Source organism: Chionomys nivalis, chromosome 3 (assembly GCF_950005125.1).
Source record: "Chionomys nivalis chromosome 3, mChiNiv1.1, whole genome shotgun sequence".
NCBI lineage: Eukaryota > Metazoa > Chordata > Mammalia > Rodentia > Cricetidae > Chionomys > Chionomys nivalis.
In genome coordinates, this window is record NC_080088.1 from 114964638 (window position 1) to 114978652 (window position 14015).

At 48.6% G+C, this 14015-nt stretch overlaps 1 protein-coding gene across 2 annotated transcripts in view; it reads right to left on the bottom strand.

Moving 5' to 3' along the window:
- Ccdc60 (coiled-coil domain containing 60) overlaps nt 1–14015 on the bottom strand; it is a 182376-nt gene that overhangs the window by 52273 nt on the left and 116088 nt on the right. For both annotated transcript variants that reach the window (XM_057765817.1, XM_057765818.1), the window contains one exon: nt 3932–4102. In XM_057765817.1, the coding sequence (XP_057621800.1) occupies nt 3932–4102 (171 nt within the window). The remainder of the gene's footprint in view (nt 1–3931; nt 4103–14015) is intronic.

A 14015-nucleotide genomic window follows, 5' to 3' on the forward strand; every position in this document is an offset into this window, starting at 1 on the left:
TCTGGTTTGATGCCTTCTCTTGGCTCCAATGGTAGACAAATTCCACTCCCCCCCCACCTTTTCCAACTGAATCTACAGCTGAAAACCCAGGTCACTGAGCGCAGCGGAGCTGAGCTTGCAGGAAGTGCTTCATTCTCCCATCTCCTGGCTTACTTTGTCAGGCTTGAAACTTTTGAGGGGAATTGCTTAGATCCCAAAGTGTGTGTGTGTGGGGGGGGGGCAGGATGGGGCAAAAATAATCCCTTTTGCTTTGTAAAAGCAAAAGATCAAACACTTGGTTAGAAAACATTGAGGAAGGAACACTTGCATTCTTGAGACTCTGTATTGGAGTCATATTTGTAGAAGGGGGGAGGTCTTAGATGTAGGCTACCTTCATGGAAAATAAGATTTTTATGCAAAAATATAAGGTTATCAGAAGCCCAGAGAGATGAAAATCACTTTGTTGTATTAGAGTCGCTGACAGGCGCTGAGCAGTCTTCACACGCTGTGATCTGGGTTGAGCTGCGCATCATTTCATGTAATCCTTATAGGAATGTCTTTCAGAATATCACCATTAGTTGTACAGTAAGAATGCGTTAGATTTGTTTGAATGGGAAATGTCCCCTGCTCCCCAGGCTCACAGGTGAGAACACATGGTCTCCAGCAGGTGGCGCTGTTGGGGAAGGTTGTTGAAGGAGGCGGAGCCCTGCGGGAGGAAGTGCAACATTGTAGGTGGGCCTAGACCTTTCACAGACCCATTCCACTTCCTGTTCACTCCCTGCTTCCTGAGGGTAGGTGCTCTGTGAGCAGACAGTCTCCTGCTCCTGCCGCCATGTTTCCCCACCACTGTGGCCCCAATCCCTTTGGAACTTTAAACAAAGAGCCCAAACAAAACCTGTAAACTGCTCTTGGCAGGGTGTTTTATCACAGCCATAGAAGAGAATATGATCAAGACAGATTCTTTTTCCTGTTCTCAGTTTTACTTTGAACCTGGTCTGAGACCTGATAAATAACCGTTGATGTTTTACTTAAATCTTATGGTCTTACCTCACGCCATGAGGGTGCCCTCAGCTCTCCTCTCTTGGCTACTCTCAGTCTACTTCTGGAAGGCGGCTGTGCTCAACACTGTTCTACCAACGTCACCCACCTGGCCTGTTTCCTGGGTGTTCCCATCATGCTCTCCTCTGCACTGAGTGTGTCGAGTTCACTCAACTCTCCAGCACAAGTTCACCCCTGGGCGGCTACTCATTTAGATGAGGGATTGTGAATCATGAATATTGTCCTCTGTCTCAGAGTGAACGCATGTTTCATAACTGATGAATGAATGACAGCTAGCTTATTTTGAACAACCCATTGGATGAAAGAAATAAACATGCCGGACAAAATAGAGACAGACAGACAGGAAGGAAGGAAGGAAGGAAGGAAGGAAGGAAGGAAGGAAGGAAGGAAGGAAGGAAGGAAGAGGAACTTGAGGGTGGTATATAGCCTGGGATGTGGCAGGAGAACCGCTTGGGCCCTGATCAGAATGGAAACCCGAGCCTCTGCCCAGCAGGGGCGATGACTTCATCCCAGTGACACTGAGGATTATTTTCCCACAGCTTCGGAGGGCAAGGAGGACAGGAATGACAGACAGTTCAGGGTCTGCACCCAGGAGACACAAAGGAGGCTGGGATGCTGTGGGACTTACACAGAGAGAGGAAGGTGAATCTGTGCCCCCATCATAGGATCTGATAATCTAGGTTCTCCTTTATCACCTGGAATGTTGGGCTTTTAGGAAACACCTGACCCACAGGGCTACAGATTTCCCTCCTCTGGAGAAGAATAATTAATTATGAAGATGAGCTGAGGATATAGCTCAGTGGTACAGCATTTGCCTCAAACACGTAAACTCCAGGTTTATTCTCAGCACTGTGAGAAAGAAATGCTTTGTCATCATCACATGACAGAATCACCTACCTGTACTGGTCCTGCAGTGACTGAGGTCCTTCCACTCACCCAGGCCTCACTCTGACTCCATTTTGTGTCACACGGGAGACTTTCTCTAACCCTGACCAAGGTCCGGATGTGGAACCAGAACTACTGCTGTGTTGTTCCAAAACAGAAGCTCGGGGCCCTCCTGACCTACACGTGACAATGTCGTCGCTGTGGTTTTCGCCTTATAAACACTGTTCTCCTGAAACTCAGTGCTGAGAGCTCTTTGGGGCAAGACCCTGCCCTCAGTCCCCAGCTAGTGCAGACTCCGATTTGGCCTTATATTTGTGGTGGTTTGTAGCTTTCTCACCTGGACCACGACACCCCCATTCTGATGTATTTATTACATTTGATTTGTTGTGCAATCACCTCTTCTGTGTAGTTCCCAGCATTTCACCACCCAAAAGGAGACCCTCCAACTTCCCCTGCCCTGCTATCTTCCAACCCCTGGCTGCCACTCACCTTGTCCCACCTATAATGAACGCCAAACACACTGTGCTAAGTGAAGTAAGCCATAACTTTCTTTTCAATGTATAAAACATGTGTATCAGTCTATAAGTTAACACCATGGATGGCAGAATTTGGGTAATGGTGCAGAGGAAATGTGCTCAACCATGGCTTTTTTTGGAACCAGTGAGGGGAACTTAAAAATGCTATGAACATGTAACTCTCCCCAGCCCATGACAGAATCCATGTCACTGGCCTGGATGTAGCCTGGGCGCTGGTGGTTAAAAATCTCTCCGGGCCATTCTTGTTATTATTATTTTTGGCTGGGGTCTTCTGATCGCCTGCTTCAGCTTCCTTGGTAGCTGCAAATTACCAGCAGCTACCAGGTGATTCTGCTGGGCTGCTCGGGCGAGCATTGCTAACCGGTTACGGTTGCAGCCGGTTTCTATTGCGTGCCTCCCCTGTTTGCTGTAGCGTTCCCTTTTCATCCCCAGAGTGTGCTCTGTCTTCACAGGATAAGTTTCCTGGGGCATTGTCCATGATGACTGGTGAAGCCCATAGGCTTTGGAACCACTGGGTTTGTGGCTAAGGATGCTTCTAACCAGTGACGTTAGGGAAAACCTAACAGGTACCGTTCAGACCATGTTTCTATATCTCTCAAATGGCTAATGAATTCCCGTTTCATAGGAATGCTACACAGCAGACACTTGCCATGACTTCTGTGTTGGTGCTATGGTTCCTCTTACTGTCTTATCTATGTGAGCACCTCATCACAATGGAGCGGTCTGAGGATGGTCCTTCCTCCCCCAGCTGGGAGAAAGGCTTCCTGAAAGGGAAGGGGCTTTGCTCAGAAAACAGACCCTCTTCTGTGTACTGGATTTGTGTGAGACCAGGGGCTGTAGCTGGGGGTGTAGGGCAGAGATGCTGACGTGGGGTAAAGTGATAAACGCAGGTGCGCATTATGAGTGCCCGGAGAACAGACGGCACAGCAGGTGGTCGTCTGAAAGCTACAAGCACCAGGAGGAGCAGTACTGAAATGGGTGTTGAGCTGGGTGGTGGTGGCACAAGCGTTTAATGCCAGCACTCAGGAGGCAGAGGCAGGTGGATCTCTGTGAATTTGAGGCCAGCCTGGTCTACAGAGCTAGTTCCAGGACAGGTTCCAAAACTACAGAGAAACCCTGTCTTGAAAAATAAACAAAACAAACAACAATAAAACAAAACAAAAAAGGAAAAATAAGGAAAATGGGGAGTAATGAGCTTTGGTTGGAAGGGGATATGGGGTGGGATCAAGGAAGGAGATGGAAAAGATGGGGGAGGTGTACTTGGGAACAAGCAAGATTCTTCTGTCGCCCTTAGTATCATCAGATAGAAGGGTGGAAAGTGTGTTAGAAGATTCTGCACTTAATGTCAGAGAGTGAGGATGGCCAGGCGGGTTGGACAAGGCTGAAGAAGGAACTGAGTACCAGTCTAGGAAAGGGGAGCCACCCTGACTGAGCCATCACTGCTCATGGTTCCTGAGGCTGCGGTCACTTACGTCAGCAGAGTGTCCCTGCACTGGAGATCTGAGAACTTCTTGGCTGGTTGGAATTTATTTAATTCTTCCTCCTTCAGCTTCTGGAGTAGCTGTTGCCTCTTTTTCATGGCGCTTTCTTCTCGCAGTATGCTAAAATACCCACGGCCTATCTTCACACACTGGATCAGGAAGCTGGAGAAAGAAGCAGAGGTGGAGGTGGAGGTGGAGGAGGGAGGCAGAGTCAGACAGACATGCAGGTGGATATAAAATGAGGGAGAATAACAGGTGGATGGATAAACAGATGGACAGATAGATGGAGAGGTATACAGAGAGGAGGGGGATAGAAAAGACAAGCTCTTAAATATATTAGGACAACATCCTTCAGTCTTAGGATCAACCATCTCTGAGGTCCCCCTCATGCCCACAGAACAAGACCCTTATTAATGGATTGAATGTGACATGTTCCTCACAGGCTCTTGCTTTTAGTATTTAGCACTCTCCAGCTGGTGGTGCTACTTTGGAAGACTGTGGGGCTTTTGATATGTGGGGGAGTAGCTGGTAAAAGTGGAGTAGCTGGCAGAAGTGGATTGTGGAGGACCTTTGAAGGTCTTGGTTCAGGTTCCTCTCACTGTGCTTCTTGGTTGCCTGAGATGTGAGTGGACTCTCTCCCCTGCTCCTGCCACCAGCAACTGAGCTGCACTGTGTCCGGCCATCCCTGCCATGATGGATTGACACTGTGAGCCCAAGGAGACCTTTCCTTCCTCAGACGGTTCCTGTCAGCTGTTTGTCACGGCCACATGGAAGAAATGAAGATCCCCTCTGCATTTCCAGAGTCAGGCAGACCTCAGCTTGGGTGCTGCATCTGTCTTTTTCTAAGATCAGGGGCAGGGCATTTCATCCCCGGGAAGCTGTGTTCTGCCTCCCAACTGGTGTTTACGGGGTATGTTTCCTATAGTGAGCTGCTAACGGATGCTGTGAGGAGACATAGAGATCCACAGCCCAGGCCAGGAGGTGACTCAGTGGGCAAAATGCCCACCATGCAAGTGTGAGGACTGGAGTTCAGGTCTCTGGAACCATGTAAGAAGACCAGGGATGGCAGCATGCTCCCAGGAGTGGCAGAGACAGGCAGGGCCCTGAAGCTCACTGACCAGCTAGTCAAGCTGGATCGATACACACAGCTGCAGTGAGAGACCCTGCCTCAAAAACTAAAGATGAAGAATGACCAAAGAAGATACCCAATGTTGACCTCAGGCCTCCCCATGAATGGAAGTCACATGCACACACCCCAGCATGCATATGTGCAGAATGTGCACACACCCACAGTACCCATCACACACACACACACACACCAGCATGCAAATGTGCACACACCCACAGCACCCATCACACACACACACCAGCATGCAAATGTGCACACTCCCACAGTACCCATCACACACACACACCAGCATGCAAATGTGCACACACCCACAGTACCCATCACACACACACACACCAGCATGCAAATGTGCACACACCTACAGTACCCATCACACACATACCAGCATGCAAATGTGCACACACCCACAGTACCCATCACACACACACACACACCAGCATGCAAATGTGCACACACCCACAGTACCCATCACACACATACACACCAGCATGCAAATGTGCACACACCCACAGTATCCATCACACACACACACCAGCATGCAAATGTGCACACACCCACAGTACCCATCACACACACACACACCAGCATGTGAATGCACACACCCACAGTACCCATCACACACACACACCAGCATGCAAATGTGCACACACCCACAGTACCCATCACACACACACACACACACCAACATGCAAATGTGCACACACCCACAGTACCTATCACACACACACACACCAGCATGTGAATGTGCACACACCCACAGCACCCATCACACACACACACACACACCAGCATGCAAATGTGCACACACCCACAGTACCCATCACACACACACACCAGCATGCAAATGTGCACACACCCACAGTACCCATCACACACACACACACACCAGCATGCAAATGTGCACACACCTACAGTACCCATCACACACATACCAGCATGCAAATGTGCACACACCCACAGTACCCATCACACACACACACACACCAGCATGCAAATGTGCACACACCCACAGTACCCATCACACACATACACACCAGCATGCAAATGTGCACACACCCACAGTATCCATCACACACACACACCAGCATGCAAATGTGCACACACCCACAGTACCCATCACACACACACACACCAGCATGTGAATGCACACACCCACAGTACCCATCACACACACACACCAGCATGCAAATGTGCACACACCCACAGTACCCATCACACACACACACACACCAACATGCAAATGTGCACACACCCACAGTACCTATCACACACACACACACCAGCATGTGAATGTGCACACACCCACAGCACCCATCACACACACACACACACACCAGCATGCAAATGTGCACACACCCACAGTACCCATCACACACACACACCAGCATGCAAATGTGCACACACCCACAGTACCCATCACACACACACACACCAACATGCAAATGTGCACACACCCACAGTACCTATCACACACACACACACCAACATGCAAATGTGCACACACCCACAGTACCCATCACACACACACACACCAACATGCAAATGTGCACACACCCACAGTACCTATCACACACACACACACCAGCATGTGAATGTGCACACACCCACAGCACCCATCACACACACACACACACACCAGCATGCAAATGTGCACACACCCACAGTACCCATCACACACACACACCAGCATGCAAATGTGCACACACCCACAGTACCCATCACACACACACACACCAACATGCAAATGTGCACACACCCAAAGCACCCATCACACACACACACACCAGCATGCAAATGTGCACACACCCACAGTACCCATCACACACACACACCAGCATGCAAATGTGCACACACTCACAGTACCCATCACACACACACACCAGCATGTGAATGTACGCACACCCACAGTACCAATGACACACACACATTTCGCAAGCAACAGGATTAGAGACTTTCATATATCAGAAGAGCAGCGGGTATCAAGTCCTCAGAGGGACTTGTCCGTGATCATCGATGGCAGAGCAGGTAGCACTCAGGGTCTGGGAGCTGGCTAAGGCTTCCTTCTTTTCAATCTATATACATACTCATTTCTGTGAGATGCTTAGACATCTAAGTTGTTACATGTAGATGCCTGCTGTACTATGTGACCTGTGTTGACATTATCAACCACAGTCCCTTGATTACCCCTGATGCATATGGCTGCCCTCCTGTCTCTGACCCATCTTTACCAGAGGTAGAATTTGACAACAAAGAGCCGCGTAGGAAGGGGTACGTGGGTGTCGTCTGCCTGAGGTACTGTCGGGCAACACAGTGAACTACTGCCATGTCTCCTATATTTACATTTTGGGTGTGAAATTTAATTTGTTCTTCAAATCTTGAGAAGCAACCTATATGTGGTCACTTGGGGATACGGTGTGAACAAGACACTAGGGCCTTTTGTACTCATGGCCTCTTACGAGAAAGACACAGAAAGTCAACAATAGCCCAGAGTCACAGGGAGAGAAGATTCCGGGTTTTCAGGGAGGGGCACCTAATTCAGACTAGAGGGAAACCTCTTTCAGGAGAAAGTGATATTTGACTTTCTTTCTTCTTCCTGGTGTCTCACTGTGTAGACCACACTGGCTCCGAACTCAAAGTTCTCTTGCCTCAGCCTCTGAGTTCTGGGATCATAAGAATACACCACCATTCCCTGGAATTGTTTAATTTCAGATGGAAATCTCAAGCACTGTGTTACTTTTTGCTGTGACAAAGCACTGGGCAAAAGCAATTTTATTATTATTATTATTATTATTATTATTATTGTTTGGTTCTCTGAGACAGGGTTTCTCTGTGTGGCTCTGGCTGCCCTGGGACTCGCTCTGGAGACAGAGTATCTCAGGTGGCAGGCAGATGATAATTGGCATTTTGTCTGTGTCTCTGGCTGGCCTTGACTGAAAACCTATTTCAGACATCAGTGTTGGGGACGGGCTGCACCAAGTATCAAGCATTGGCGTACGGAAGGTTCAGATAGGTGGGAAAGAATTGCACACAAACAAACATGCTCCCCACAATTGCCAAAAGGCTGTTGGGGGGTTTACCTAGAGAAGGGAGGAGGGCCTTCCTGGAGGAGGTGACAGGTATGGTTAGCAGGAGCTCACCAGGAGGAAGTGGGATCGGAGAGCTGATGGTGAACTGGCCAGCTAACATGCAGAGCCCAGTCCGCAAATGGCTTGCTGTGGGGGAGCTGAAGCCCAGACCTTGAATGGCAGAGGCCAGGAGCCTTGCTTCCTGAAGTGAGCCTGGATTTCGGAGCTTCAGGGACTGTGCCTTCTAAAGATGTTTCGGGAATCTGCGAACATCTCACTGAGTGTTTGTGGGTGACTTTCTAAGCTAGTGAGTTCCACAGACAGGCTGAAGCTGGAAAACTTGAGGAAACGACTGAGTTTTCAGCCCTTCTCCAGCCAAGGCAGTCTGAATCCCAGATGCTCTGGCTTCTGGAAGGGCCCAAGAGACAGGTGAACAGGGTTGGTGCGGGGAGAGTCTAGACCGGATGCCAGACATCCCAGTCTATTCCGGGAACTTTAGACGGTGGGATCATTGAATGAGGTGTTCCCCAGATACCGCAGAGGCCCATTTAAAAATGCTTAATTTTATTTTGCAGATTCTCACTTAATTCCATGTATTCATTATTGCTGATTGCTGATTACTAGGCTGTAAGCAGGATGAGAGCTATTTGCGGGGAAGAACAGCTTTTGGCTTTAAATCCATTGGGGGGGGGCTTTTGCTCACTGCTTCACAGGGTGGAAAGCTCCCTTAGCTGACATCAAAGAGAAGTGACACGCAGGGGGTGATTGTCAGCACCAGGGAAGGAGGCAGCTTATAAAATGTAAAGTGTCCTCTGCCAGACACAACTTCCTCACTGTTGCATGGGGCGGTGTTTGCATTTTCAAGGGCCATATGTTCTCTGTAGGGGAGTTCAGGAGTCCATTGGAAGCCAATGGGAGGATGGCTTGCTGTGCTTAAGGAGGACTCTGCATGGCGCAGGAGGATGGGGCAGAGGAACAGAAGCATGCCATGAGAAGACAGAGGAAGGGATAGGTTCAAGTGCGAGTTTTGCTTTGTTACTTTTTGGGGTGGTGTGTGTTGTGTGCATATGTGTGTGCAGTGTATGCATGTGTGTGTGCACGTGCCTGTGTGCAGAGGCCAAGGGAGGATGCCATGTGTCCTGCTCTCTATCAATTTGCATCTTATTTCCTTGGCATAGATTCTCTCACTGACCCTGGAGCTGGCTGGTGACCAGGAAACCCCAGCAGCCCCCCTGCCTCGTCCACGATGGTGGTGTTACTGTCACAGGCAGGACACTACCCTGGCTCCTTACGTGGGTCCCTGGATTTTAATTTGGGCCCTCACACTTATGCGGCAAGCGACTGAACCTGCTGAGCCGTCTCTCCGTCCCTTGGATGGATTTCAAAATAGCATTTGTTTTTATTTTTAATTGACATAACGATTGCACATGGTTTTGGGGTGCAGTGTGGTATCTCTGCACAAGTATGAATGGGTAATGACGTTTCAGGGTAGGTGGCATGACCATCACCCCAGATGCTGCCTAGTTTTTGTGTTGGGAACATTCCAGCTCTCCTCTATGAGCTGTTTGCAAACACTGGTTGTCAATCAGCTACAGCCTTCAGTGCTGTGGACCCCCTGCAGTCCCACGGCACCCCTGCTTCATTAGCTGTCCTTTCCCCATCCTCCCTCGCTCATTCCCAGCCTCAAGTAATCACCATCTTGCTCCCTAATTCTAAGCCACTGACATTTTTAGCTTCTGCTTATTTTAGGGCACCCCGCATTTGCTGTCCTGCACCTGATCCACTGTGCCTAACACAAATCCCTGCGCTTTCCCTGGGATAATTATAAATAGTAAGTTCAGCACTTGGTTTAATTGTCAACTTGACCTTGTAGAATGACCTGGGAGCTGGCCCTCTGGGCATGCCTGCGGAGAATGATCTTGATTATGGTAACTGAGATGAGACAAGCCATCCTGATGATGGGTGAGATCATTTCATGGGCCGTGTCCTGTGCTGTATAAAAGTGGAGACATCTGGCTTAGTACTAGCATACTCAGTGTATGCAGTCAAGCTGTCTTTTTCCTGGCTGAGGGTGTGGTGTGGCCAACTGAAGACTTGTCACCGTAACTTCCCCGCTGTGACGGACTATAACCCGAAGCCGTGAGCTGAAATCAATCCCCTTTTCCCTTGCGTTGCTTTGGTCAGTGTATTTCATCACAGTCGCAGGGGAAGACTACAAGAGACACATGTGTACATATTAATTTGAAAGCATCTCACAGTGGAATCCTGGCTGGTCCCTCCATCTTGGGATCCTGCTGCATCCAATTCCCAAGTACTAGAATTACAGGCTTGGCCACCTCAGCTGGCTAATGGAGCAGATGAGCTTCAACTGCTTTAGTTCCAAATAGGACAGGCATTCATTAGCTCATGCCTCAAGGAGCTGTTGGGGGGATTCAGTGAGCCCTTGAAGGTAGTGAGTTTAGTTTAACACCTATGACGTAGGACCCAGTCATGGGGAGGGATGCTTTTTCTTTTTTTAAGATTTATTTATTTGTTTTATGCATGAGTGCTCTATCAGCACGCCTGACTTTATGCCAGATGGAGCATCAGATCCCACTAGAGATGGTTGTGAGCCACCATGTGGTTGCTGGGAATTGAACTCAGGACCTCTGGAAGACCAGGTGAGCCATCTCTCCAGCCCCGGGGAGGGATGCTTATTATGGTCAACCTGCTTAATGGTCCAGAGAGGCCAGTGTGATTGACAGATGAGAAAACAGAGGGGGAGGGTCATATCAGGTAAAAAGTACAAGAGAAGACATTAGAAAACCCAGGCCTTTAATGAAACCAGATCCCAAGCAGACAGGGTTGAGAGCAGGGTTGGAGCAACATCCACCCCAGCTGCCCTCTCATTGTCAACATAACTCGACTTTGGATACACAGTATCCAAGACTCACATCCTTACCCAGTGACCCTGTGGCCACTGCTACTTAGTCTAAAGTTATGCTCCCAGAACTCTGTCATGTGGCACAGGTCACACATGAACCAAGCTTGTTTCCTCGGGGTGCAGGACTGCTCCTTCCTCTGGGGGCTTTGAAGAATAAACACTTGCTTGGTCTCTTGTGTCTGAAATTCTCTGCTTCAGACCTCTTCTGTAGTCAGTGCTTTAAAGACCCTAAAAGGATGATCTGATTTCTTTGCTTCTCTCTCCCTCCTCCTCCCCTTCCCCCTCTCCTCTCCTCTCTCTCTGTCTCTCTGTCTCTCTCTCTCTCTGTCTCTCTCTCTCTGTCTCTCTCTCTGTCTCTCTCTCTCTGTCTCTCTCTCTCTGTCTCTCTGTCTCTGTCTCTGTCTCTCTCTCTCTCTCTCTCTCTCTCTCTCTCTCCAGTGCCAAATCTACAGAGAAAACAGTAGGATTGTTTCCTAAACACCATCTCCATCTCCAGGTTCCAGGCTCACATATTCAGTGGGAAGCGCTGGGTTTTTGTATCTCTCGCTGCTTGGTAAGCCCAGCTTACCCCTGGGTCTGTGCTGTAGAATATTATTTTAACACATGGTGCGTTTGTTTATGCTGCATTTGTTTAACTCTGTGAAGCTGTGATTCTTTGCCTGTCTAAAACATCTGATGGTCTAACAAAGAGCTGAACGGCCAATAGTGGGGTAGGAGAAAGGACAGGCAGGGCCAGCAGGCAGGCAGAGAGGGTAAATAGGAGGAGAAATCTAGGAGAGGAGGATGCCAGGGGCCAACCACCCAGCCAGCTAGAGAGTAAGAGTGGAAGTTAAGACATACAGAAGAAAGTTAATAAGCCCAGAGGCAAAAGATAGTCAGGATAATTCAAGAAAAGCTAGCCAAGAACAAGTCAAGCTAAGGCCAGGCATTCATAAGTAACAATAAGACTCCATGTGTGTGATTTATTTGGGAGGTGGGTGGTGGACCCGCAAAAGAGCCAAAAAAGTTCAAAGAGCAAAGAGCTAAGAGTAAAGCAACCAACACCAGGTGTACAGTCAGCCTTCCTCTCTTGGGGTCATGTTCTGCCTGTCTAAGACCAGGCCGTAGCTCAGCAAATGTTCTCCTTTTCCGTCCTGTGTATTCAGGGTGGGGTCTCCTTCCCAGTGGGGGCTCCTGGGCTGATTAGACATGAACACGGTGCTGTGCATGTGTGTGGAGGAAATCTTCTCACCCGGGCTCATGAGAAGAGTGATAGCCACAATTATCTCACTAGACCCAGAAGAATGAGAAAGGTGGGGAGCATGTGCACAGGATCCCAAGAACCCCAGCCGAGATCACCTGACCCCAGAAACCTACATCTTACAAAAAATATGTATTGAAGATACTGAATTTTGGGAAGGCAGCTTATTACACAGCCCCAGGGTGAAATGGATGATTAAAACATCTGCTGTAAAAACGAAATATTGTCTTATTGAAAAAAAAAAAAGAAAAAGAGATGATGTGGGAAGTCTTTCCGTGTATGTGTTGCTCTTATTGGTTAATGAATAAAGGTACTTTGGCCTATGGCAAGGCAGAATATAGCCAGGCTGGAAGAGATATAGAGAGAGTAGGCAGAGTCAGGGAGATCCCATTTGGCTGCTGAAGGAGGAGGACATGCTGGAACCTTACCGGCCACAGCCTCGTGGCATTACACAGATTCATAGAAGTGGGTTAATTTAAGATGTAAGAGTTAGTTAATAAGAAGCCTGAGCTAACAGACCAAACACTGTTGTAATTAATATAGTTTCTGTGTGGTTATTTGGGTCTGGGCTGCTGGGAACAAAAGAGCAGTCTCTGTTTACAAAGAGGAAAACATCTCAATTAGATTAAATATGATTATATGTTGATTCCATGTTAGAGGTGTTAAAATGTGGGGAAAATATGCTTTTTTTTTTTGACATGATAAGACATGTTAGGAAGAAAGCAGTTAACCTGGGCCATAGCAAAAGGGGGCCAGTAGTGAAGGGTGGGGCTATCAGGTAAAATGTCTGCTCTTCTCTGTAGGATAAAAGTCCTTCCACCCTGTGGTGTTGTGTTTATCAAACAGCTGGGTTGGGCATAGCAAGGGTATTGATTTCTGTTAGTTGCTTTGCTTTCAGGACACAGAGTCTCAGGTTTCCCAGGCTGGCCTTGAACTTGCTGTGTAGCTGAGGATGGCCTGGAACCTCTGACCTTTCTTCCTCCACCTCCTGAATGCTGGCTAGAGCACACACCACTATGTCCTGTTTCATGCTGTGCTGGTCATACCAACTAAGGTCACATGAGGTCATACCAACTAAGCTGCATCCCAGCCCATGGCTGCTAGCTTTTAACCAGCTTCACCTACTGGGAATGCTGCTGTTTGCTTTCCTGGTCCACAGAGTGTTCTGGTAGCATCAGCAGCTCCCAGGAACTAGTTAGGATGGAAGGCCTCCTCATAATGGTTTGACTCACCACAATTTCCCCTGGGCTGATGTTTTTTTGAATGCCTGGTCCCAAGCTGGTGGCACTATTTTGGAAGGTTCTAGAAACTTTGTGAGGTGAGGAGGCCCAGGTGGCAGGAAAATGCCAGGAGGTTAAACACACCCTGCTCCCTGGTCCACTGTGATGGGATCAGCCTCTGCCACACACTCCCACACCCTGCCAGGACGAAGTCAATCCACCAAGCCCCTCCTGCCACAACAGACTGGAACCTTCTGAGACGACGAAGCACGATAACCCTTTCTTCCTGTGTGTGATCTTCGTCAGGTCGCAGCAATACAACAGTGACACCTGAATTTTAGATGCACCCCTGGGTGATCAGTGAGCGCCCTGCAATTTTAGGAACCCCTGTCCAGCCATCCTCTTTTGCTTCTTACGAAAGAACTCTCTAAAAGGTAGTAGTCTGTCTGACTCATTGGTACCTGCTCTCCTTTCTCAGGTTTGAAAAGTAAGATTTTG